This window comes from Gobio gobio, assembly GCF_949357685.1.
Source record: "Gobio gobio genome assembly, chromosome: 21".
Classification (NCBI taxonomy): Eukaryota; Metazoa; Chordata; class Actinopteri; order Cypriniformes; family Gobionidae; genus Gobio; species Gobio gobio.
Genome location: NC_137117.1, coordinates 22455082 through 22483000, shown reverse-complemented (window position 1 = coordinate 22483000; position 27919 = coordinate 22455082). Strand labels below are relative to the sequence as shown.

At 37.9% G+C, this 27919-nt stretch overlaps 2 protein-coding genes across 5 annotated transcripts in view; both read right to left on the bottom strand.

Annotated features, from left to right (window-relative positions):
* Positions 1-22107, bottom strand: part of dip2ba (disco-interacting protein 2 homolog Ba) — a 57431-nt gene extending 35324 nt beyond the window's left edge. Inside the window, exon 1 of the mRNA XM_079803322.1 lies at positions 21859-22107. Coding sequence (XP_079659448.1) covers positions 21859-21943 — 85 coding nt within the window. The 5' untranslated portion in view covers positions 21944-22107. The remainder of the gene's footprint in view (positions 1-21858) is intronic.
* A 1665-nt stretch (positions 22108-23772) lies between these two features.
* The window catches only part of atf7a (activating transcription factor 7a), a 37716-nt gene continuing 33569 nt past the window's right edge, over positions 23773-27919 (bottom strand). For all 4 annotated transcript variants that reach the window (XM_079803324.1, XM_079803326.1, XM_079803323.1 and 1 more), the window contains 2 exons: positions 26947-27052; positions 23773-26874 (listed from right to left, as the gene is read on the bottom strand). In XM_079803324.1, the coding sequence (XP_079659450.1) occupies positions 26636-26874; positions 26947-27052 (345 nt within the window). In that variant the 3' untranslated portion in view covers positions 23773-26635. The remainder of the gene's footprint in view (positions 26875-26946; positions 27053-27919) is intronic.

The following is a 27919-nucleotide window of genomic DNA, read 5'->3' as shown; positions in this document are numbered from 1 at the left end:
AAAAATATAACAAAAAAACTTTACAAGCTTTTTAACAATCAATTTCATCATAATAAATGAATTATTGGAATTCCAAATCAATGATTGTAGTACAAATGAAAATCAACAAGACTCTTCTTTTTCAGCATTGCCTACACTTGCGTGGCTTCAATCTGAATAAACGATTGATGACTTGAACGATTAAACGATTGATGAATCCGAACATAGTGTTTACATGAACGCTAAATAAAGTGATTGGGTTGATGTGAGCGTTTATATGTCACAAGCAAGCTTCTGATCGGATTTAATCTTTTGACATGTGCATACTGCACGAATATAGTTTCCCGTTGTTGTTGCATACTAACCATCCTCCTTTTCTTTGTAAAAAAAAAACGGACTTAATATTTATCTATTTCGGGTCCTTATTAGGAGACGACGAGCATATGAACCGTTATGCTGTGCTGCTTATATTTATCAAGCAGTAAAAACGCCCTTTCCCGCGCCCAAAACCAGTCGACTGGATGAGAGTCCGAAACAAGGACTGGTGGGACATTGTCCTGCTCCACTTCACAGACAGAATTTCAGAATGACAGGATACTCATTTATAACACTTTATTCAGCAGGAAGAACAGCCCGTTACGTTATCCGTCATTACGGTATTTCTATGTCACTGTACATGCGCAGTACTCTCCTCCTGTTTCCGTTGTTCAATCTGATCAAGTGTTTATGTGTCCTCTCGAGCAGATTACAAAAGGAATAAACCACCCCTCACAATCCAATAGACATTTTAATTAGATCTGGACAATTAATTCCGATTGACGTGGTTACATGTAACCTTTTATTCTGATTGTGTTAGTAGTCCGATTACAATCCGATTAAAGGGTCCATGTAAACACAGCTAATGTAGTGAGGCCAATAGGCAGTGGAACTTTCCTGACCTCTGGTTGTAGGATGGATCACATGTTCCAAACTGCCATTGGATAATGTACCGAAATGCCTGACTTCCACAACAATATGACTTCATATATTCTTCATCTCTGCTTCTATCCTCCTTGATCCAACTTCTTCCTTTCTTACTATGACCTTATTTTCTGATGCACTGCCGTCACTATCACCAAATACTTTCTGGAAAAGGTACAGCTTTTTCTTATAAAGTCTTTAATAAAACTTACTAACATCAACCTGAAACACAGGCAAAAAGGCTATTATACCATCTGCCGGCAATAGTGCCAACTACACAGAAAATATGTATCCCCTAAAAGGACTTTGACATTTATGCATAACAAAATGTGCATTAAAAATGACAAAAAAAATAAAATAAAACTTAGAATACACATTTGGATATACAAATATTTTTTTTTAATTGAATGTATATGCATTTCCTAGTCTAAAATGAACTCACAGTAGAGCCTTGACTGTATTTGCTAATGTCTCCTTCACTTCCTAGTTGCCAAAAATGTCAAGCACATGGTGCATAGACTTTAATTTTATTGGCTGAAGGGGATGTCATATGATAATACTAAAATGTAATACTTCATTTATAATGACGAAACACCAGTTTTCAATCATTTTTGTAAAAAAATGTGTGCATTTGTCCATTCAAGCGCAAGACGACATGAAAGTGTGAAAATGCAATTACAGTATTCACGCACTGTCTGACACGGCTTTCTGTGTGAGCGGGCAAGTTCTCTTTCGTGTCTTCTTGCTCTTAAATGTTTAAATTGGCAACGCTTAAAAACGTGCACAAATGATAAACTTTTGACGAGCCCTTATTTTCTTTACTGCTTTGTGTCTGTCTGAATTAGCCGTTACATTTTCACCTTTGTTCGCACATCAACACCCAGGTGATGACGGCGTTAATGACTTGTGATATTAGATGTATTGCTTTGAGCATACAACACCTGCATCGGACAATATTTATAAAGAGTGATTATATTGTCCACGATTTATAGAATACAGGTAGCATGGCAAACCGTGGGTGGAAAATGGTTACACCCCTAATAAAAATTCCTAAAAACACCCCTATGACGGTCACATTATGTGAATATGTTGATGCTCAGAAAAGAGAACTACTAGACAAGTTACCACTTTTTATTCATGTATGACACCCAGAGTGTATGTCTGCATGTATGACATCTAGATCCTCTTCAACGGAAAAAGGAGGTTTGATGTCGCAACTGGATGTCTGGAGGGCTTTGTTTGAGACGTGTCTGGACTCTGGCGTGACAGACTGTGGAATCAACGCTGCATCGCTGAGTCAAAGATACTGCGTATCTGACCACAGATTCAGAGACAAAACCCGTCCAGTGGGTCAGAACTACAGTAGGGCAACACATTCAACACAGGCCAGTTAAAGTCAACCAGAGCTGTGGGTAAACCACCTCACACACACACACAAAAAAAAAAAAACCGGGAGCTAGTGATGAGCACGTTCTTCTTCTCTGTTCAGGCAATTTCTGATCAAAACAGGGACACTATTTTAATAGTGTCAATTATCAGATAATAAATTGCTAGATATTTGAAATCCATGTTTTAACCATGTTTTGTATTACCAGCATTTATGGCCAAAAACTTGATTGATGCTTCTTGCTATGCAAGCTCAGGATCATGCATCGATTAAGCATAATAGAAGGTAATAATGTTTGTTAATAGAAATATATGTCTGATAACTGATAAAAAAGGAATAAAATGTCAAATAAATGTTGCGATGTTTAACTGAAATTAGGAATTACAACATTACAAGCAGGGTTTGAAATTAACTTTCAAGCACCGGCCAATTTGGCTACTGCATTTTTAAGTTACCGGCCATTCAAAACTTCTACTAGCCAAAAATAAATAAACCAGATTATTTATATTTTTATATATATGCTGTCAATCGATTCAAAAAAATATTTCACTGTTACTCTCCACATTAATGTCGAAACAACTTCTGTGACTTTAAGATCTGCCACTGCTGAACAGGATGCGGATCTGACGCACTGTCACGCGCTTCTCATTCTCAGTTCAAGACATTAATTAACTAATTTAATACTGCTCTTATGAGGATACTCGACAAAACAGGCACGTTGGCATTAGTCTGTGTGTTATTGTTTGCTCAAGCGCAAAAGGGAACTTGATTCTGGTGCGCTGTGTGCGTCACAGACAGCACGACATTCACAGACAGCACACGTATGAGAGCGCTCATATATAAAAAGTGAGTAAACATAAGTGACCCGCCAAACTGGATAATAAATTGACAGCGTTACCCGCCACAGTTGATTTTTACCCGCATTTGGCGGGTTGGCAGGTGTTCAATTCAAACCCTGATTACAAGATAAAGCATAAATTAAGGGTAAGTGGATTGATGTGAATGTTGAATGGATGAGAAGAAAGTCCCTTTAATTGAAGTGTTCTTGAAAATAATGCTCTTAAAGGGTTAAATCCAGCCCTATCCCTATCCTAATATATATTATTATAGAATTAAAAAACATACAGTTTTAAGTTCATTGGACATATATTGAGTATATTGCATATATGTATTATTATTATTTTGGTCCCGATATATCATACACTCCTTGTCATTATAAAATATTACTGAGAAACTTTACATTTTGACCCTGGATCAGTGAAAGTTGAAAACCACTGACACACAGTATGTTTAAGGCATAACTATGCATAAAATAATAATAAACAACAACAACTTGCTGAAGTGCATTACTGAGTATTTGCTAGAGTACATACTTGTGTTCAATGTTTAGCTGGTTTAATCTGTAAACAGGAGAGATTATGAAAGAATGTAAAATATATCTTAACTTCACTTTCTCAAACACATTGATGCCTTAAAGCTATTTCTCAAGCCTCTCATCTCAAGAAACTATTCAGCCTATAAAACCCACATACACATTAGGCAGCACAGAGCAAGTGCGCTCACAACATGACTGCTCACAGCCAAATGTAAATTCACAACATTCATCAAAACACAATCCGACTCCTTCCCCCCCATATCTATCTGTAGAGGGAAGAGACTGGAGTTTAGGCTTCAAACTAACAGTTTCCCAAGAGAGGCATTGCTCACGCCAAACAGTTTAGTCGGAAAACTGTGACATCATTGAGGCCGGCCCTGTAAGAAAATAGCTGATTAAACATGACCAGGAGGGGAAAGCCCTGCTTTCAGGATATGTTTACTCAGACCGCTGTAAATACACACTGATACATGCAAAGGTTGGCTGATCATTATATCAGAGTCCATCACAAGACGGCAGGGGATTGGTTCAGCTGCTAAGCTCTGACGCGTTCTGGTCTCCATCCAACGCACTGGAAACATGGAACAAGTCCCCGAGCTACAAGGTGTGTCTGCCGGGAGAAGAGTGGGAGGAAGGGAGAGTTTCATTGCGAAAGAAGCACATGCTAGATCCTCATTCATTTCTTGCCATATCATGACATCACATCTCCTCGACCCTCGCTCACTTTTAGGTGGAACCTATAGACAAGTGGATGAGCAATTTGACACGCAAACCACTAGATAAGCCATAAGATAGGCTGGGATACATACCATCTCATTCCAGGGAATGAGAGAGCAAAGGAAAACAGGTGATTGGCCCGGCTTGTTTTTGTTTTGTTTTGTTTTTTAGGACTCGATTTCTGTCATCAGATCTATTTGGTGTTTACAACAAATCAGAGCATATGGAGAAAAACCTTGATGTTTGACAGCTTTATGGCGTGGCAAAGTGCCAAGACATCTCAACTGTTGACAGAGTTCAGGGATCTGTGCAACCACACCTCTAAATATCTTTTTTGTTCTGCTGTACTCCTAGTAAACTCAACTGTAGAGACTCACACACGCCTTTACGTAGGAGCTCTGAACACACTGCAAAATCTTCATACATATATGTTAAAAGTCATGTTGAGTCAGTCCCTTGTTACTTCTGTAATGCGATATTTCTGCTATCCATCAGGAATTGTCATTGTATTACAGATTTAGGATCTATTATATAAATATAATTTTAAATAAAATGATATATAAACATAAAATATGTAGTAATACAATAAAATCATGTTGTGTATAATATATAAATAATACTAATACTAATATATTGACATTGCTACTGACATTGACTAAGTTTTGGCCCTCTTAAGAAGTGACAACATCTTGCGAGTCCCTCTGTTGCTTATGAGGTCACACTTGGATTTAAAATTAGACCGTGTAGAGGAGCTGTTTAAATGCTTAACAGTGGCGACACCCTCCACCAACAATCGAGTGCTCATAATCTGATTCAGCAGGCCCGACTCCAGAGCAATGACACATGGAGAACAGACAGAGCGAGGAAACGAGGGAGGGGAGGAAGATCTGGGAGAGAGGATTAGAGCTGAACTTTTGTTAAAACATAAGAAATGTTGCTTTATCGGAGTAGACTGTTCCTTAAAATCTGTTCTTCATTTCTCATGGGCTTCATTCTGTTCACAACAACTTGAGCCCGAGTAGACAAGACAAGAAACACAACAATGATAGGGAACGTAAGTGTTATGACTCAGTCTTGACCGGGTCATATGCTGACAGAACAATAAAACTAGTGGTAGACTGATTAATCAGCCATTTATTAGTCATTTTGAGCTTAACGGCATCATATAACCAAACCCACTTGGCCAATTCGCAGAAATTGCATCAATCGACAGCCTCGTGATTAGGGCTGGGTATTGTTCAAAAAATTTCAATATCAATACCGGTTTCTGAACGATACTTTTTTTGATACCAAATGTATTTTTCTGTTTAAACAAGATTACATTACCTAAAAAAAAAAAAAAAAACGTTGGTTTAATTTTTTCAGTTTGTTGACTTTTTTTACATTCTAAAAGACTCTATATAGGATAGTACTGAGGGGAATATATGCCTCTAAAGAATAAAGCTGGCAGCAAAGCACTGAAAAAAGTAGTTTGTTTAAACAGATATTTCAAGCTTTCTATAGGCCTATTTCTCATGTCTGTGAGGAAAGTATATGCTGAGTTTCGGTTCATTTATGTGACGCGCTGCAGTTCTTCTTGCAGTCGAATATGGAGAAACTTGCTGCTCTTTAGTTTATTCCGTGCACTGTTAAGTGCTTCAGATTTATCGTGTTGTCGGCCTTAGTAGCAATTATCTTGTCGTGAATATTGCATTGCGAGCCTCGACCTTTTCCACATCTTTTATATCTATGTAGGTTGGAACTTGGGACACTAACCCCCTATTGACACTGCATACGTCTGCAGCGCATCACGGCTCTGACGAGGTTTTGTTCCGGTATAAAGAGTAGGATTGACTAGAGTGGACGCGATCAGCTCCGCTGGCCGTGTCGGAGCCGTAATGCTGTGCAGACGGGGTTACACCACACTAGAGCTGCAACTAACGATTATTTTTTCTGTCGACTAATCTAACGATTATTTTTTTGATTAGTCGACTAATCTAACGATTATTTTTCCAGATTAGTCTTATTATTCTTTTTTACTGATTATTGTATTTCAAAGAGGGTAGTGAATTTGTATATTATTTTAACATGAAATCAATGAATGATGACAATATTAATTGTATTTCAGGAAGGGTAGTGTACTTAAGCCATTTTATAATGAAATATATGAACACAAGAAGCTTTTTAAACATAATATATAATGATACTATTCATCATAAAATGTATACAGAGTAGGCCTAATTAGGAAAAGTTGTTTACTATAATAGTTGAGTATGATTTACTTATTGATTTGTGTCAATAGTAAACGAAAATGCACTTGTATTTATCTGCAAAAGGTTCACATACAGGAGCTTTCAGCATAGTGTTAATGTATAACTAGTCGTCTATTTTGAAGATACATGTGCATAAACAACGACTAAAGCTGCCAGAAGTTTTTGCCCAAACTTCAAAGACATATTTAAATGATTAAAGCTAGAGGCATATCTTAACTTTAATGTTACTTTAATCATGCAAACTACCTATATACAGCATGTTATTATGCATATGTGTTTGGGACAGAGGGGAACCGGGTCGCATTAACAGGAGATATATGCAGCCCATAATAAATAAAAGCACCAGACGTACAGGGGTCGGAGAAGAACCCCGGAAAATGTGACCGTCTGTTGCAATACACGCGTGGCGCGTTCAGCTGCGCGGGAGAACACTAGCAGCAGGGTTGCCAGGTTTACACAACAAAACCCACCCATTCGTTACTCAAAACTAGCCCAAAACAAGCCCAATCGCGTTTCGGGGAGGTTCTCTGGTAAACATCGCGTTCGGGGGGTTAATACGTGTGTTTTTTTGCTTCAACCCATGGACATGAGACACAGCCCGCGGCAACAGTGTAGAAGTAGCCCAATTCCGTGGGAAAAAAAGCGGACTTGGCAACACTGACTGGCAGTGTGGAAGCTCCCGCTCTCCACGCGCACAGCTTCTGCTCTGCCACCGCGCGCAGTGATAAACCGGCGTTACAGAGCGAACAAAGCACAGTTTTATTCGGCTTCTGTTTAAAGTACTCCCACACTTTTGAATGTCGCGGTCTGGCTTTATATGATAAATGATCATTTTCACTATGCCCGGGAGCAGAAGCTGCCATTATTCTAGATCTTCTGTTCCATTTTAGAACGTAAATAATGTGCCGCTGACGCGTCGACGCATTTTAACGCACGTCGACGCGTCGTTGCAGCCCTACACCACACCCAATCGTGCTGCATGCTTATTGGCTCACTGATGTTGACAAGATTAACCACTTAGTATCGAAATTTGGTATCGAACGACAAGACCTTTTAAGATACTCAAAAGTATTGAGGCAATATTAATAATGCATTTATTATTATTATTATTATTATTATTATTATTATTATTATTATTATTATAATAATAATGCACATTTTCTAGCTTCAAATATTTTTCTTGTGTGAAATAGATGTTCATTAGTGGTGCTTGGCAAGCAATCAGACTTACAATTTTAATCTAAAGAATCCCTGGCATCTTTGCGGCACATTTGGTCAACCACTAAACAACTAAAACTATGCTGTGATTTTATAACATATTACACAAGAACTTCCACAAGCCAGGCGTAAATGTCACGCAAATATCTGAGAGGAACAGCGAGTTTTTACCCAGAACCTCCCCTTCACCTGTATCATGACAGTCAGACAAATCTAAAGTCAAACAAACATTTGAAAACTGCCCTTTCATTAGAAGCAGCCCTGACTGAAACCTGATGTCAGTGAACATGACTTGGGACTTCAGGGGATCTGTCAGCACTTGCCAGCCAGTTCACACTAACTCTGGGCCTTCAAGACAATAGTGTGGTTGAGCAACAGCAGCAAAACAACCACTGCACCTCACACGTCAGGCATCAAGAGCTCAAAACTCATGGTAATCTGGTGCTTGTCTAAACTTTGAGGGTGCATTTGCCCTTTCCTGAAAGGTTAGGACTCTCATTCAAGGTGCTTTTACTCGGGGAAGCAAAATGCATGCGTGCAAATCAAGCAAACACAACAGGACAAATGCAGGGAAAACAGGTTCTCACAGTCTGAACGTGTGTGAAACGCTTTTCCCTGAGGAAAGCTCAGGCTGGAGGGATACAAAAACAGGAGTGTCCCGGGTGCTTTGAATAAAAGCTGTAAACAAGGCAGAGGTTTGGAAAAAGCAGCAGACTGAGAACTGGAGAAAGCTCTTTGACTTCTATAGTCATTTGTCTGTAAAAGTTTAGATTTCCCCCTCTAACAACTATAAGAAGTTCTGTAAACAACTTTGTGATTAACTTTGTCTTGACAAATCCTAACTAATCCAAAATGTACTTTTTGGGCAGAATCAGCTGATGACTTGCTAAATATATGCTTAGTTCCACTTAGGACGCTTTGTTGCTTTCTATCCCCAAAAGGAGCCATTTCATTTCAAAGCAATCTATTACTTTTCCTTGATTATGACTTCTATATGCAAATTACCTTTGTTATGATTGCTAACCTCTGCACACCAGTGTCGTTCAGCGTGGCAAGCCATGTTGCTGGAAACTAGATAGGCGGTGACATGTAAAAGGGTGTGGTAATATGTAAGCCAGCAGATGTTTTTGCACTGATTTTATAGGGAAATGTGCAGAGTTCTGAGGAATACACCACCAATCAAAAGTTTGGGGTCCATAAGATTTTTGACTGTTTTGAAAGAACTCTCAAGCTCATATGCTTATGCTCAAGACTGTGTTTATTAAGTCAAAAATACAATGAAATAGCAGTATTGTAAAATGTTATTACATTTTATAATAACGGTTTTCTATTTTAATTTGTTTTAAAATGCAATTCATTCCTGTGATGGCAAATCATCGTTACTCCAGTCTTCAGTGTCACATGATCCTTCAGAAATCAGTCTAATACGCATTTCTTATTATTACCAATGTTGAAAACAATTGTGCTGATTCATATTTTTGTGGAAACTCAACTGTGATCATTTTTTTTTCAGGATTATTTAAATCAATAGAAAATTTAAAAGAACTGCACTTATTTGAAGTAGAAATATTTTGTAACATTATAAATGTCTTTACTATAAAATGCAAACCTGCAAACTCCTCAGAGTAAAAAAGGTGACAGTGTCACGGGGGTGGGGGGTAGGGGGGTGTTAATATGCAAATTACACATTTCTGAGCGTGACAAAGAAAATTACACATTTAATATTTTAAAAATTATTTTATTTACAACACGGAAACGCCTGGAACTCAAGGAAGTGTTGTGACGCATGACACAAAAAATAATTAATAAAAAATAAAAATAAGACTGACAGTAGGGGAGTAACGGTACACAAAACTGACGGTTCGGTACATACCTCGGTTTTGAAATCACTGTTCGGTACGAGTTCGGTACAGCAGTTTTACAAAATTGCTTTTTATTTATTTTTTATATTTAAAGGGGCTATATGCGTTTTTCTGAAATTTAAACTCGCGACTGACACCTGTGGCCAAAAAACAGAACTGCTCTTATTTTCTGCTCGCTCTCGCAGCGGTGGTGACGTCACATCCGCAGACAGCGCGGGAAAAGACGACCCGCCAGAAAATAGGAAAAATAGGATACAGGCTTATAGGTGCACCCACTGTGAGCGGACAAGGCGTCAGTATGCTCATCAGGAGATGTTTGAGTCATAAATGGTAAAATAAAAAGGCTATTGTTACGTTTATTTTGGGGAAAAAGTTGCATATAGCCCCTTTAACAGTGGTTTACTGAAGAAGAAGAAAAGTGTCTGTCCTTGAATGAATAAAATTCTAAACGTTTATTGAAGATATTTCTGTACATTATATAGGGATCCCTTACTTGCACATTAATATTAAAGGTTAACAAAATAGAGTCCAAACTATTACCCTAAATTCAGTTGCTATTTATTTTTAGGTATAATAATCAACACTCAAATAACACATTGTGTGCAAACATGTAAACTTCACATAAGGCAGTTTTTGCATTAACTTCTAAATCTAATTATAAAATAGTTTTTTTCTCCAATTCGTTCTTGAAATATAATAATTTATACACAGTGTCTGTCATTTTCATGACAGGTTTATTTAACATGCATGATATAATCAAGACATCACTAACAGGTTAAGTAGAATATAATGAATATATAGGCTAATATAGTGCATATATTTAGTGAAAGAGCTGATTTCTCTAGTGAATAAAATTCTGTGGACACTGAATGACTGCCTGAGGTAAATGTGATGCTAACGTTACATGACATTGTTTAGTTTACAAGCAGTTATATTGACGTCTTTCCGCCGTTGATACACTGATTGAGCAATTACACCACATATATACATGACAGTAAGTTGTAATGTATCCTTAGCATACCTTCAGATATTCGTGTTTATTCTTTAGTAAGAGATGATCGCGTTCACGCGCATGCGCGTCGCACGGCTGCTTGAACTGTGATCAGTGACCAGTCACGCCACATAGAGCGTCAAAACGGCATTTATCATTGAATTTCGTGATAAAATGGACTGTATACTTAATATGTTCGTGTGGGAACTCGGATTGAAGTGTGTTCCGCTCTTAAAACAAGCCGACTGTTGACTGTTAAAGACTGCACCCGGAAACCGTTCGGTAACGTTACACGCATGCACAGAACCTATGAACAAAAATTTGAACAAAATTAGGCCTACATTGACTTCTTGAGTACCATCACATGCCAACTGCTATGCCACGGCTCTAGCTATTCTTATTTCAAACAACTAAGGAAATATTTTAAGATATCATCCCAATGAGGAGACCACATCCTGTTCATGGATGGCGCATTGTGTTGTGAGTTATGAGTGTTGTGTTCCCTTGGCTGCGCATAGCTCGCTTATACCACAACACTAACTTTCACTTATGGAGTAGTGTGACGGCACTTCCCCGTACACACCCTGGTTCACATAGTGCCAGTAAATGGAGATACAAGCAAAGCCTCATGGTATTTAATGAAGGCATGTTAATAATTCAGGCTCAGCACCCTATAAGACCACAGCGATGCGACATTAACTATTCACAGCCAAAGGGCAGCCTGGACCGGTTCCTCATACAACCCACGCTGAGGGAGCAGACCCAGTGGGCCCAATACCAGGAGAAGAGGCTCTGGGCTTTTGTTTGAGGGAAAGGGAATCTGTGTGAAGCCTGGACATCTGATCATGTCCCATCTGTCTAAGCTTAGCGCTCTGTATAAATACGATGCTCCCACAAAGAAAGCACTTTGTGTTTGATTCCCGTGAGGTCATTCTTGCAGACAGATTGGAGGTTAAGTTTGACAAGCATGCAAACCTTGGTAGCACTTGGTCACATATAGTGGCCACAAAAAGGGGCTTGGACACTTAAAGTGTCCAACACTTTTGGCCTTCATTTGAACTGTATATCTATTGTTTTATACTTTAAAAACTTGTTTTGCTTGATCTTTATAGCAAATTAATTCATGAAACTTGGTTTAATAGTTTGATATAAAATGCAATCAAAATTCACAGTTTGGCCAAGTTTAAAGTGCAATTTTTAGTCAGCTAAAAAACTGAGTTTGTTTACCTAACAAGTACGTGACAAACCTTTCCTCCACAAAATGTGTAACAAAGGGTCCTTTAAAGAAATGAGGAACTGTGACGGTCTACTCATGTGGTCAGGGTACATCAGTACGCAAATAGTCTCAGCCACACAAAAACTGCCCATAGTCTAATGACCATATTGCCAAGTCAATAAAGTAATTTTTATTTGAATAGCACTTTTCACAACCCATGATGTTTCAAAGCAGCATTATGGAAATTCATGTCTTAATATTTTAAATGTAGAGCTTACATGATGCTTCATGTCAGTACATTTCAGTCATTTTCCATTCCAAAGTCAAAAGGAAAAAAAAATTATTTGCATAAAGAAAATTAGGCCTATTTTTTTTTTTTTGCAATGACATTATTTTAATGAAGAAGCATATTTTCCCACAAATTCTGATTACAGTAATGAAAAAATTGTCTGTCAGTACTGAGTAAATAAAAGAGAGGGCTTTTCACACTTGATTGTTTAACCCTGGGTTATTCTAAACCCCGGGTAAACTGAATGCTGGGTTATCATGCTTCACGTTTCACATCGCTCATAATTTACCCGGGGTTAACAATTAATCCTGGGCATTCATAAACTGACGTTTCACATTGTACATGCCTATACCCTGGGTTAATTTTCTTATTTGCATTTTGTGGAGTCAGTGTCATTGATTGGATGAACACATAAATAAAGACTGAAGTCTTTAAGCTAGAGTCTGAGTCAAGTCTGAAGTCTTTATCACTTGAGTCAGAGTCTCACGAGTCCGAGTCGAGTCTCAAGTCATTTCATGTCTTGAAACAAGATGAGTAATAGTAATTTTTCAAACAGTCGCCGAGTGGAAACAAGAATGGCGGCAGTCACGTTTGCTATATAGCGTTGTTATTATCAGAAAATATCAATCCTCCGAATGTTTCTAGTTGTTTTAAGTCAATAGAAAACAGTATGCATGCTGATTGTGATACGTTAAAATATGCGCTTTAAGTAATAAATGGATTAACATATTTATATATCTCTCTATCGTAGACACATTAAGAGGGAGAAAAGCAGCATGTACTAGGAAAAGATTGATAAAAGTAAAAAGTAAAACCTAGTAGTGCTAGGTTTAAAGATTAGATTTTATTCATGTTTTAACAGGCTGGCAATTCAAAAGAGCCATGCAGCTATACAACAGTATAACCGCTAGCTGTGTGAGTTAATGTTACTAACCTTTGTGGATGCGATGTCTAATCAATTTTGATGTTGTCGTTCCGGTGTCATTAATTTTTTTCCACACATTCATTGCATCTAGCCGATCTGACATGGTAATGAATTCAAATGGGAGAACATATGGCACAATGGATCCTGTCATATTTCATGGGACTCTTATGACATTTTGGAGTTTACGCGCGAATCCACGGACATACGTAATCAAATTCTATGACAAGGGTCCGATCTACCACGTCACGTATATGTGAAGCAGATTAGGGCTGCAACGACGCCATCGATGACGTCGACTACGAAAATACGTCGACATGCGTGAAAAGCGTCAACGCGTCGGCGTCACATTATTTACGTTCTAGAATAGAACAGAAGATCTAGAATAATGGTGGCTTCTGCTCCCAGGCATAGTGAAAATGTTCATTTATCATATAAAGCCAGACCAAAAGTGTGGGAGTACTTTAAACAGAAGCCGAATAAAACTGCTTTGTTCGCTCTGTAACGCCGGTTTCACACTGCACGCGGTGGCAGAGCAGAAGCTGTGCGCATGGAGAGCGGGAGCCGCGCGCGCCCGTTGGGCTTTCACACTGCCAGTGTTCGTCTCGCGCAGCTGAACCGTGGCGCGTGTATTGCAAATACAGACGAATATTGTCCATTCGGTCACATTTTCCGGTGTTCTTCTCCGACCCCAGTACGTCTCGTGCTTTTATTTATTATGGGCTGCATATATCTCCTGTTAATGCGACCTGGTTCCGCTCTGTCCCAAACACATGCATAATAACATGCTGTATATAGGTAGTTTACATGATTAAAGTAACATTAAAGTTAAGATATGCCTCTAGTTTTAATAATTTTAATGTGTCTTTGAAGTTTGGGCAAAAACTTCTGGCAGCTTTAGTCATTGTTTATGCACATGTAGGCTATATCTTCAAAGTAGACGACTAGTTATACATTAAAACTATGCTGAAAGCTCCTGTATGTGAACCTTTTGCAGATACAAATACAAATGCATTTTTGTTTACTATTGACACAAATCAATAAGTAAATCATACTCAACTATTATAGTAAACAACTTTTCCTAATTAGGCCTACTCTGTATACATTTTATGATGAATAGTATCATTATACATAATGTTTAAAAAGCTTCTTGTGTTCATATATTTCATTATAAAATGGCTTAAGTACACTACCCTTCCTGAAATACAATTAATATTGTCATCATTCATTGATTTCATGTTAAAATAATATACAAATTCACTACCCTCTTTGAAATACAATAATCAGTAAAAAAGAATCATCAGATTAATCCGGAAAATAATCGTTAGATTAGTCGACAGAAAAAATTATCGTAAATTGCAGCTCTAAAGCAAAAATTCTTTATTTACGATATGAATTAAAGACTTAAGTCCTTTTGGTCAAGTCATTTCAGGACGAGTCCGAGTCACTAACTCGAGTGCCCATCTCTGCAAAAGCAGTGCTAACCATGCTTCTAAATTACAAGTGTGAAATGTTTCTTGTGGTGTTTAGAATGGCGATAACCCAGTATATAAAATTTTATTAGTACCGGTACTTTAAGGACAGCACTCTTATAAGAGCAGTATTTCTTAATTTGCATCGATGTGTGACAGGATGTGTGTGCAGAGCTCTGCTTCCACCGTTCACTAAACAATGGAAGCAGAACAGTCATATATATATATATGCGCAACAGAAACATGCTTACATGAGACAAAGCGTGGCGCGGGACGTGCTCACGCTGCCAGACTCGGACTTCTCTTTTGCGGATTATTGCGTTTTTGAATGGTCAAAAATATTTTAGTGAACGTATACAGAGTTGAGAAAGAAAGAAGTGTTCCAATTAATTGGATCAGTGCAAGTCTTAAAGGGATAGTTATTATTAGCCCATTATTAGCCCAAATTAGCCCATGATTTACTCACCCTCAAGCCATCCTAGGTGTATATGACATTCTTCTTTCAGACGAACACAATCAGAGTTATGTTTAAAAATGTCCTTTATAATTGCAGTGTGAATGTTGCTCTGTTTTTGAAGTCCATAAAAGTGCATCTATATCCATCATAACTGCTCCACACGGCTCTGGGGGGTTAATAAAGGCCTTCTGAAGCGAAGCGATGCGTTTGTGGAAGGAAAAATATCCATATTTAAAACTTTATAAAGTAAAATTTCTAGCTTCCGGCGGACCGTCTTCTGTATTCAATTTACGGAAAAAGGCATGGGATTTGAACACGAGACAAGATTTAAACAATAAGACTAACTGTGTTGAGCTATATAATAATGATTAGTTTTTTGTTGATGAAAGTATCCAAACAGTTGCTCTCCTGTCTAATAAAATACATAATATAGGCTATTAAAGTGTCTGGTGTTTCCATAGTTTTTTTACAATATAAAACCGTAAATCGAGGGTAACGCGGGTATGATGTCATTGATAGGCGACGCACGGTCCTTGCCCTGATTAAAATGGCTTATTTCTCTGGATTTAAACATTCTTGGAAACATTTGGGATAATGCAAGTACACAAGTCAACAAAATATATAACATTGTTCTAGTGGTTTTTGGATATTTTAATCCAAAAATCTTACATATTGTGCCTTTAATTGTTATGAAAATGTTATAATGCAAAAAAGGCTTTATTTTCTTTATAATTTCCCCCCTCTAATTTTAACTTAAACATGATTTGACTGTTTTCGTGATCAGCAGAAAACAACATTTCCCAGTCGCGCTTGAATCAATTTAATAGGAAAACAACAGAAGAAAAAGGGGAACAACTTTATGACAAAAATAGATGTCTGTGGCTTCCCTTAATGGTCAGAGGACAGATTAACCGAGAAGGACAAAAAGAGAGAATGACTCAAGCACAAATGAACGGGGTTCAGTCCATGTTCGGTCATTCTGTGCCCTAGATAGGAAGGCTCTAGCAATAACGCACCCCCTCCATTAGGATGGTGGCAGTAAAGCATTGAGTCTCCATACTGCTGACAGCCTGAACTCAACCCTCTTCATAACAGCAATCAATACAAACAAACTACACGCATTAGCTCCACATCACAGCCGTCCACGGAGGGCACTAACAATCCTGCATTTTAAAAGAACTCCCCCTCAAGTAACTTGAGTAATTTAAGTAAGATGGCATGGAATGGGAGCCGTCCATGCTGCTCAGAATGCAGGGTAGCATAGCAGGCTAATTTCCTTTGTTCTTAAGAACAACAATACACTATTTAGAAGAGATTACAGTGCTAAGATCTTCTGAACAACGTCACCAAGAGCTTGAATGATTTTGTTTTATTGTTCGAGTTCAATTCCACGTTAAGCTGGTTAGACAAAGAGTGGCACACATTCAAGATCAGATGCAGGTTGCACTCGACTTCCTGCAACCCTTTATATGACTCACAGATGACAGCATTAGTTTATTACAAGGTGCAAGAAAGCACTACTAGACAGAAGAATTATAATTAGAGTCTCACAAGGTGTTATTTTTGTTTAGATTTATTATCACGGTTGTTGAACGCAGGAAGTGGATGTGAGCACACACACACACACACATGCACACTCTCTCTCTCTCTCTCTCTCTCTCTCTCTCTCTCTCTCTCTCTCTCGCAGACTGTGTCCATGTCTCCTCTCTCAGAGTTGCTCATTTGGGACACAAAGGTTTCAGTTGAAAGCCTCAAATGCCAGTTCAGATCAGAACCACCATAGTCCAGATCGGCTCAATGGTGCTTATTGTTACTCTGATCACTACAATCCTGCAGAATTGGGTCATTATGTAGGAGATAATTTGGACAGACTCTTTTCACTGTAAAAAGCCCCAGCAGAGCATGGTAATGGGAAATATTTCTACCCACCAAGGTCAATATGTGCCCTTGTGGAAAGCACGCATGGATCCGGAATTAAAGACAAGACATGGCAACAGCACAGACACCTTTTAAACAGGAAATCAGAGAGGTTTTCCACAGTTTCAGACTAGTGCATTTCCAGGACTTTTCCAGGATTTGTCCAGACATTCAAGATTTATTTAAAATCATTCTAGAGATTGATGATTTAAACATTTATAGCTATTTGTTAGTGTACAAATGGTTATAATAAGACGTTAGTGGACAGACTAAATGCTGACTTGCAGGCAGGTTTTACTCTATATGTAGCCAAAGCAATATTTTAGAGAAAATCAAAACTTGAATAAAATACATTTAAAGTCTGGAAAGTTTCTTTATATTTACAGGTTGTTCATGACCATGGAATCCCTGATATGCGTTTCAAGTGGTCGAGGGGAAATGGGTTTTAGGAGCAGGACAGGTCATAATGGTCAACTAGTCGCTGAACAAACAATTGGGAGATTAGGGACACTGCAATTCTAGCCAATAACAAGGATAAGCCATTCATTATTTTCATGTTATTGCTGATTACCAAAAAATGGCCAGGTGTGACAATTTTTTCTAAATACATTACAAAGAAAAATACTAAAAACTTAAAATCTATTATTTTAAATTCTACAAATAAATGTAGGCATCACAATATTACAATGTACAGTATGAACAATGCACATTAATTAAAAAAATTACTGAAGATTATTATTCAATTTAATTATTAGCATTTTTAAAAGATTAACCTTAAAGGGTTAGTTCACCCAAAAATAAAAATTGTCATGGTCACACATCCTCCCAAACCTATAAGACTTTCTTTCATTTTCTGAACACACATTAAGATATGTTTAAAGAAATCTGTGCGATCTGAAGTCCATTCACCCATTTATCGTTAAAGAAATCCATTTTATGAATCAAGGGGTTTAATCCAAGTCGTCGGAAGAGAAACAATCACTTTATATGATGAACAGATTTAATTTAGCCTTTTATTCACATATAAACAGCAAACGTACATACAGCACTCACATTTGGTCAAATGGAAGCCCAAGCATGATTTGTCTGGACTTCCTTTCTAATCGCTTTATGAACGTTTTTTTTTTTTCCGTGAGAGATTTGGGTGAACAGACTTTCAATGGAGGGAAGAAATGTGGTTCAAGAATGAATGAAAGTCTTATGTTTGGAATGACATGAGAGATTTTGGGTGAACTATCCCTTTAAGAGAGCATGTTGGAAAAAGTCATTTGAATGTAAAATTGAGCACACACAATCAGATATGGACATACAACTTAGGACTGGTATAAATAAGATGATTTAAGTGCTTGTGCAGAATTAAAGGTGCATTTTGATTGGTTAGGGAGTGGTGATTCATTTGAGTCATACCTGCAAGAACTAGTCAGCCCAAGAACTAGAAAGAGAGGGAAAGAGAGATGGCGCAAGCAGAGGAGAGCAAGGACAGGAGTGTGACGCGCTACTGGGGAGGCAACAGCCGAGGCTGGCAGCTGCTCCTATGGGAGGAGGGGGTGAGGGAGCCTGCAACCGCCCTCCAATTGACCAAACACTCCAGGATCACTCATCTGCCCCAAGGGCACTAAAACCCTTACACTAAACACACAGTTGCAAGAGCTTTCATGTTATTTTCACACACTCTCAAAAGTCACAGACCTCTAGATCACATGCAAAACAGTGGTAAAAGATAGGTCACCCAAAAATGAGAATGATTTACTCACCCTCATGTCATGAGGGTGAGTTCTTGCTCTGACAAGAGGTCGAGTAAACTTTCATTTTTCGGGTAAAATATTCCATTACGTTCTTTTCACTCAGCAGACATTTTATAGTGTGGCTGGCTGGATGACAACAAAAAACGTGGCTCAACGGTCATCAGTAATTATATGGTCATAATTTATAGTATATCATCATACGGTCATAAAATGTTGTGTTACTCCGGTTACAGTGTCTATGGCTGGTTTTCTTGATAAGCAGCCTGGCGCTGCACACATCAACAAGCTGTTTGAGAGTGTGGCCCACACACTAAATGCTTCCAGTTGTGTAACACTATTACTAAGCTGAAAACTGACACATCTCCCCCACATAGTGCTCTCTGACATAGTGAATGAGTAGAACGGCACTGTCTTTCACAAACGGATGACACGGCGGTGAGAAGATGCTTAAAGATGCATGACGGTGCATGAAACACCATAGCTGCGATGTCATGAACATTGAATGAACTTCTGAACCATGTGAATGAAATGGCTGATCTATCACACAAAAAACACTATTTTTTACTACCATTTATATTATTATTAACCAAATAATATTGTAAAAAATAAAATAAAATGTGAAAAAAGTAAATATAATAATATCATATTGGTCACACCAGCACAAAAAGGCCTCTTTAAGATACAATAACACTCAATATGGTGCCATATATGGTCTCAAAAATATTAAGGGATAATCCAATGCTAGCTGTGCATTAAACAATTTTAATGCACAACATGGAGGAAAAGAACCTCTGTGGAGTGGATTATCCCACTTACACCAGTCATTTGCGAGCATTGACAGCTTAAAACTGATGATTGCAGCACAATATTCGACTGGAAGGGAAAAGTTATGGTTATTCACTCTGTATGTTCACCAGTTATGGCTTAGATGTAGCATTCTGTCCGCTTTGAATCAGACACAGAGATAAAGTAGTGCGTAGAGAGGAGTGTGTGAATTACCTGCATCTGTCCATAAAGTAAAATATCTAGCTTCTGCCAGACCGCCTTCCATATTCAACTTATGGAAAAAGTGTAACTAGTGTGACAATGACGTCGGATGTAGCGCTAGCGGATTAAACTCCGAGAGGCGTTACACTTTCATCATAAGTTGAATATGGAAGGTGGTCAGGCGGAAGCTACATATTTTACTTTATAAAGTTTTAAATATGGATATTTTTCTTACACAAACCCATAGATTCACTTCAGAAGGATTTTATAAACCCCACAGAGCCGTGTGGATTACTTTTACAATGGATAGATCCACTTTTTTGGGCTTCAAATTTTTGGCTGCCATTCACTGCCATTATAACGCTTGGAAGAGCCAGGACATTTTTTTTATATAACTTTTTTTATATATATATATATATATATATATATATATATATATATATATATATATATATATATATATATATATATATATATATATATATATATATATATATATATATATATATATATATAACTTTTTATATAACGATTGTATTCGTCTGAAAGAAGAATGTCATACTCATATACACCTAGGAAGGCTTGAGGGTGAGTAAATTATGGGATAATTGTAATTTTTGGGTGAACTATCCCTTTAATATAGAACAGTGATTAAATTGACTTTGAACTACCTGTGCATTAAACAGTTATATTGTGCACACCTTCCAGCCAATCAGAATAGAGTATTCAGACAGCCCACTTTATAACAATAAATAAAAGCATACACTACCATTCAAAAGTTTAGGGACAGTTTTTTGAAAGAAATTAATACTTTCAATCAACAAGGATACATTAAACAGACCAAAAGTGACAGTAAAGATAAAGATATTTATTTCAAATTAATGCTGTTCTTTTGAACTTTCTATTCATCAAATCTTGAAAGAAAATTGTCATATTTTTTACAGACAAAAAAAATTTGTTTGCATCTCAGGAACACTATATTGTATATAACGATATGGTATTTTCTTTCATCAAATGTATTGCAGGAATGTCCAGTCAAGTGTCAGGGGTCTGACTGAAAGGTACTGTGGGAGATTAGCGATAGAGATATGTAGAACTATTTATAATCTATATATAAAACTGAATGAACTAAAGAATATATATAAATCTGAATGTACTAAAGTAGTAAATGATAATAAGCAATATATTATGTGATAATGTAGTCCTGCAAAGGGTCTGTATAACCCATAGTGTAGTGGAAAAATGCTTCTTCACAGCAAATATAGTTAACAAGAAAAACTATGGTTGGATAATCACCATTTTATAATAATGAGTAAAGGGTGAGAGGAAGTGTCTACAGAGAAGGTGTGTTTGACAGATGTCTGTGTGCTAACAGGACCTCAGGAACCTAAAGTACAGCAAAAATGGACCAATGCTGCCATTGAGTTTCGCATCAAGGAAACAGACACACACTGACAGCAAAAAGTGGTGTCCCTTTAACAACATCAATATGAAAACAAAGGGCTTTGGGAACAACGGCGATCGTACCATACATAAATCAACATCCAAAACGAAATGAACTCGATCTACCTTACTGACAGTCTCTGTACTGAGGTATTGTGTCTAGCTGAACTGTCAAGGGCTCTCTTTTCTTTGAGGTCTAGCTCACTGAACAAACAATAGTCTCACTCTCTTGAGGTGAAATCAACGGCCGGATTCAGCGACACTGCTCTTCTAGTTCTCAATCACGCTCGGTTCTTTCTTTTACACGAGATTAAAAGCATATTTGATGGTGGACAATCCTAATTTCATCCCACACCTAGTGAGCTGCCTACCTAGACAGCATGTCTGGGCATCAGAGGCGCTCTCGGAACGTTAGAAACGGCATTTTGGGCATCCAGACAATCTGTCTAGGTAGGGCAGCTCGCTAGTTTTTGAGACACAGCCTCTTTCAAAAATGATCTGAGGGGAAACTGGGGACCTTCAAACACCAACAAAAAGCAGTAGACACTGTCTGCTTGAGAGTATATAACTGTTACGTGTCTGTTATAGCGTCACACGGCCGTGGGATTTAAATATTAGGTTAATATCATTAACATTATTAAGATTGAGGTGATTAACTCCATCTCTTACCTTCAGACAGCTCGAGCTCCAACTCCGCCAACTGCTCTCTAACCTCTTTCGGTAGAGCAGCCAAATCCACACCGCGGTCTGCCATTGTTGTGAGAATACGCTTAAGTTCTTATAAGTGTGAAGAAATGCGCTTCGAAAGGCAAAAATCCTCCCGTCAAGACAGAAGACATGAATAAAAAGGTGAGTAACAATCCATCCGGACAACTACTCCTTCCGCCATGCTGTGAGAACTCACCAACTGCACTGTGCGGTCACGTGATCGCGTTTACCTCCTGTGTGTGATCAATGACACCCCCAAACACACACACACACACACACACACACCTCGAGACGACACGCAAGCGCCCTCTAGCGACAACACAACAGAAGTGTTGTGCTACTGCCATGTTTTTTTGAACTTTGTTTGGTTACTATGGTATTCTTTAGGACAATATAAATACCATGGTATTTGAATATGGAAATATGTAGGGTAGGAAACGTAGTAGGATACCATGGTATTACTTAATCAATATAGATTATTGTACCATTGTACTGTCACAGTGTTTACCATAAAAAAACTTTCCAGTGCAGAAGAAACATTACTTGTTATAAACCCTAAATATATTTTTATTTAATGTTAAGCCTGTTGCTGTATATATATATATATATGCACACACTATATTGGCAAAAGTTTTGGGACGCCTGCCTTTACATGCACATGAACTTTAATGACATCCCATTCTTAATCCGTAGGGTTTAATATGGAGTTGGCTCACCCTTTGCAGCTATAACAGCTTCAACTCTACTGGGAAGGCTTTTCACAAGGTTTAGGAGTGTGTTTATGGGAAATTTTGACCATTCTTCTAGAAGCGCATTTGTGAGGTCAGACACTGATGTTGGACGAGAAGGCCTGGCTCACAGTCTCCGCTCTAATTCATCCCAAAGGTGTTCTATCGGGTTGAGGTCAGGACTCTGTGCAGGCCAGTCAAGTTCCTCCACACCAAACTCGCTCATCCATGTCTTTATGGACCTTGCTTTGTGCACTGGCCATCCCCAAACTGTTCCCACAAAGTTGGGAGCATGAAATTGTCCAAAATGTCTTGATATGCTGAAGCACTAAGAGTTCCTTTCACTGGAAGTAAGGGGCCAACCCCTGAAAAACAATCCCACACCATAATCCCCCCTCCACCAAACTTCACACTTGGCACAATGCAGTCAGGCAAGTGCCGTTCTCCTCGCAACCGCCAAACCCAGACTTGTCCATCGGATTGCCAGACAGAGAAGCGTGATTCGTCACTCCAGAGAACACGTCTCCACTGCTTTAGAGTCCAGTGGCGGCATGCTTTACACCACTGCATCCGACCCTTTGCATTGCACTTGGTGATGTAAGGCTTGGATGCAGCTGCTCGGCCATGGAAACCCATTCCATGAAGCTCTCTACGCACTGTTCTTGAGTTAATCTGAAGGCCACACAAAGTTTGGAGGTCTGTAGCTATTGTCTGCGCACTGTGCACCTCAGCATGCGCTGACCCCTCTCTGTGATTTTACGTGGCCTACCACTTCATGGCTGAGTTTCTGTTGTTCCCAATTGCTTCCACTTTGTTATAACACCACTAACAGTTGACAGTGGAATATTTAGCAGTGAGGAAATTCACGAATGGACTTATTGCACAGGTGGCAACCAATCACGGTACCACGCTTGAATTCACTGAGCTCCTGAGAGTGACCCATTCTTTCACAAATGTTTGTAGAAGCGTCTGCATGCATAGGTGCTTGATTTGATACACCTTTGGTCATGGAAGTGATTGGAACACCTGAATTCAATAATTTGGAGGGGTGTCCCAATACTTTTTGAAATATAGTATGTATATAGGCTCTAGTTTAGTGAAATAATAAATCTCCGTAATCAAATACAAACACTGGCCAATTATATTACATTGAAACAAAATTTTATAGAGAATTATATAAAACATATTATGTACATACAATCTTTTGTGGTGCCTAAATAAGACTAAAGACATTTGTTTTTGTTTTTTGTTTAATCAAAACTGTAGCACTGTGTTCAGAGTATTTCACTTCAACATGCATGAAAAATAGTAAATATATATGGTACACATATGTACATTAGTCCAACTTGGAGTGAGGCTATTTTCCATAAAAGATACTCTTAAAACAACCTTTTATCTTTTGCCTCCTTTATTCTAAAGGACTTTTGTTTTGTTCAGTCTGACTATTTCAGGGAAACTGCATTCAATTTTACTTGCATGAAATAATTCCATAATAAATTATTTGTGCATTATGTTGGAATTATGAATTATGTCCATCAAGACAGAAATCTGATCTAACTTTAAAGTGATTAAAGTGAGAGGGGGGAATCAGACAGGGGTCGGCTCAAGGCATTCTTATTAATCTTTACAAATTAAAATAACTATAAATATTTGAGTACAAAGTGTTAGAAGAACAAAAAGATAATGAGGAAAAAAAAAAAGTTCTACTTTTCCGTCTTACAACACACACAAAACAAGATTTATTATAGGCATTTCTAGTCCTGGCAGCGTACAATGAAAAAAAAAGGGGAAACAAATCTTAGAAAAAGTGCCAGTGAAGCTAAAGATTCTCCATTCTGCTCATTTCAGGTCAACAATCCTCTATATGGGTTCTGCTGAATGACTACAGCACATAACATAACAGAAAAGCAAAGGTCAACACTTAAACCAGGAGTCATTCATGAGATATCGGTCAAGTGGTAAGTTTGATATGCTGCTTGAAAGAAAACCTGACATTCTCTGAGACACCAAACAGAAAAATAACCCAAAATGTTTTTAGTGCATTCTGACAGGCCTATATACATTTCGGACTGATATTGTGTTAATGCGGCATTACGCACTGCAAATAATGACAGAAAATGAATGAGAATTCAAGTTACATATACTGAGCAACAACAGTACATCTTAGTCCCTTGTTTATATGCTGCCTTAATTTGAAAAGTGTCTGATATTGTGGAAAAAAAAGACAAGATCATGTGTTTGGATAAACATCTTGGTACAGGTAAAACCATTCAAACAGTAGATTCGCATACTCTTTGTTCCCTGCAGCCTTCTAGTTAGATGTAATAGCACCCTAATATATCCAGGTGGCAGTATAGAATATGCATAAAATACAGGGCAGTGCTCTCTGACTGTTTAGAAACTATTAAAGGCATTATTGTTAATTCATTAGGACTGATGATACAGATAAAGCTTTTAACATCTCCTGACAGATGCCTGAATACAATAGCGACACGGTGTGAGGTTAACCTATAAAGAGGCACTCGTGTGATTCATAAGGCAGAATCCTTGCCTCTTTAAATTTGTAGCAGGGACTGTGCATGTTTGTGTGTGAATAAGCGAGCAGAGAAACAAATAGTGTTACAAAGCATCGGGATGTCAACTTTTAACAGTCTGGTCGTCGTGAAAGTGACTGAACGGGAGGGCATAGAGGCACTAGGGCTGTATTACTGTAAACGTCAGCAGAGAATTATGGAAATTTCCACCACATAAAAAAATGCTCTGGTAAATCAGAACTATGACAAAATGTAACATTTTAAATCGCAAGTTCTACGTTTTGTCATAAGTATGACTTCTCATAATTGTGACTTTTTATCTTTTATAATAATTATGACTTCTATGACATACATTTGACTTTTTATCACATAATTTACATTTTATCTGATATATTTTTTTATGTAGCAGAAATGGGATTCAATAAACACAGAAGCAGGGTTTATCTCATGAGTTATGAAAGTTAGATAATAACAATAAAAAAAGAAAAAGATGGGGCAAAAAAAAGTCTAAGACTACTTTAGGAGCCTACGGCCAACTTAACTTAATCTAGTTGAATTTAGAACATTGTGATCGCAGGGAAAGAAAATGGCTAACTTTGGAAAGGCGTTGCATCGACTTCTCAAGACAGTGGACTGCGCAAGGGTCCTGATTACAATGAATCATACGTCATGACCTCGGACAGTAAGCTATTTGCGGTTTCTGAGTTTGTCGTACACAAGAAAACAAAGATAGGACCAAACAAACGACAACTATGAGGTTCTGTAGCCCAAACTGAATGCAATGTGCCAATACAATACAGTTTATATATAGCAAAAAGGTTACATGCTAACAAGGCAGTCTTAGTGTATCAGTCCTTCACAAACTGCTATTTTCCGTTGTGCATCACTGTACACCCACACGAGAAGCACACATGCACACGTCGATTATAAACGTATATAACAGGATAAAAATGAGGTAAGATGAGCGAGGGTGGCCACCTGAAAACTAAAAAAACTCTAGAATAGCAAGGTAAAAGATCGTACAGAACGTTAAAGCCTCATGTTTCTCTCAAACACACACACACACATACTAATACATATATATAAGAATATATAAAGTATTGCATCGTCACAAATTTGAGACGCAGCCTGCGTGTGTGTGAGTCGATGTGCAATACAGCACATGTACACATACACCGAGTGCACCGTCACAATTCAGGCAATGTCTTTATTGCAGCGTGTGTATGTGCATATGTCTATGGGGATACATTTAATGACAGGAAGTGCTTTGCAGTCCTACAGCCAGTGGAGGAGCAGGAGGAAGTTGAAGGAAGGAGCAGGAGTTACAGAGGATGCAAAGGAGAACACGGTTTGGAGTCCAGCCCCCATAGTCTATGGCAAAGTGAACAACAATCTCCTTCCGTCTCTCTCTATGTGTACAGATCTGCCCCTCTCCCGGGATGTGGAGAGTCCCAGGCAGACTGTTAGCTGCTCTCATCATCTGCTGGACTGGTGGGACTGTGTGGTCATGATGACATGCGATGGGCCACCGCTCTCCCCTCGCTGGCTGCCCATCCCTGCCAGCACCGACATGGCCACCGCCTCAGCCGCAGCACGGGAGCTCAGGCCATTGGGCCCAACTGTGGACGAGGGGCTGTGGGCCAGAGAGCTGTGCTGAATGACCTGTGCCGGGGAGCCCGTGGGCTCTGACGTCTCTTTCATGTGGTGCTCCTCTCCTGAGAGGCAAACAAATTCAGATTAGATCATGCAGATGCAAGCGAAAGAAACTCAACTCAAGCTCCACTCACCCAAGTAGGCGGCTTTCTTCTGGAGGTTGGTGACGGGGCAGTCTTTATGAGCTAAAAGTAACTGCTTTAGATGAGCAACTTCGTTTCGCAGATGAGACACCTCGTTCTTGTACACATACAAATAAGCAAAAACAAAGTGTGAACATCACACTTGGACACAAACTTGCAAACATATTTGTATCTACTCAATTTTAAAGTACATACAACAATGCCAAACCATTAATGCACACAACAAAAGCAATGAAAAACAGTAATAATAATTAAAAAAATAAAGTAAAAGTAAGTCAAGTAAGTAAGGCAGTTATGAGAAAATAAAAATTAAAAAAATATATCAATAAAAATGTTACATTTTATAATAAATAAAAAAATGATTAAAAATAAAATAATATTAACATTGTTATTATTGATAGTTAATTTGAAATATTTATAATAAATATAATAAAACAAAACAAAAACAATATAATAAATAAATGCATATATGCACATAAATATATAAATAAAAAAAAGATTCTTATAAAATAAAATATATATTATTAATAATACTGTTATTATTATTTTATTATAGCAATAGCAAAAATAATAATTGTGAAAAAGGAATAAATAAAATAAGAATAATAAAAATAAAATATGCTATGTTTGGGATGAGATACTAGCAATAGTGCAGTATATGCAAAGATATAAAAGAAATTGAAAATATTTCTAAAACCAGTATGTTAAACAGTATAACCTCATAACCTATTTACATTAAGTGAGAAAGTTATCTTTTTGTGTAATTTTGTGCAAACAAAATGTATCTTTCAGTTCAGTCTTGACTCTTTAAATAGAAGTTATGGACAAACGCATTGCATTGTGGGATACGGTATCCCACACAGTATGCTCTGGTTGCATGCATCTTGTATAAGAAAATGTATATGCATGCATTGCTTACAGAAATATTCATACTGTTAACTTTAGAAGAACATAGAGGAACTAC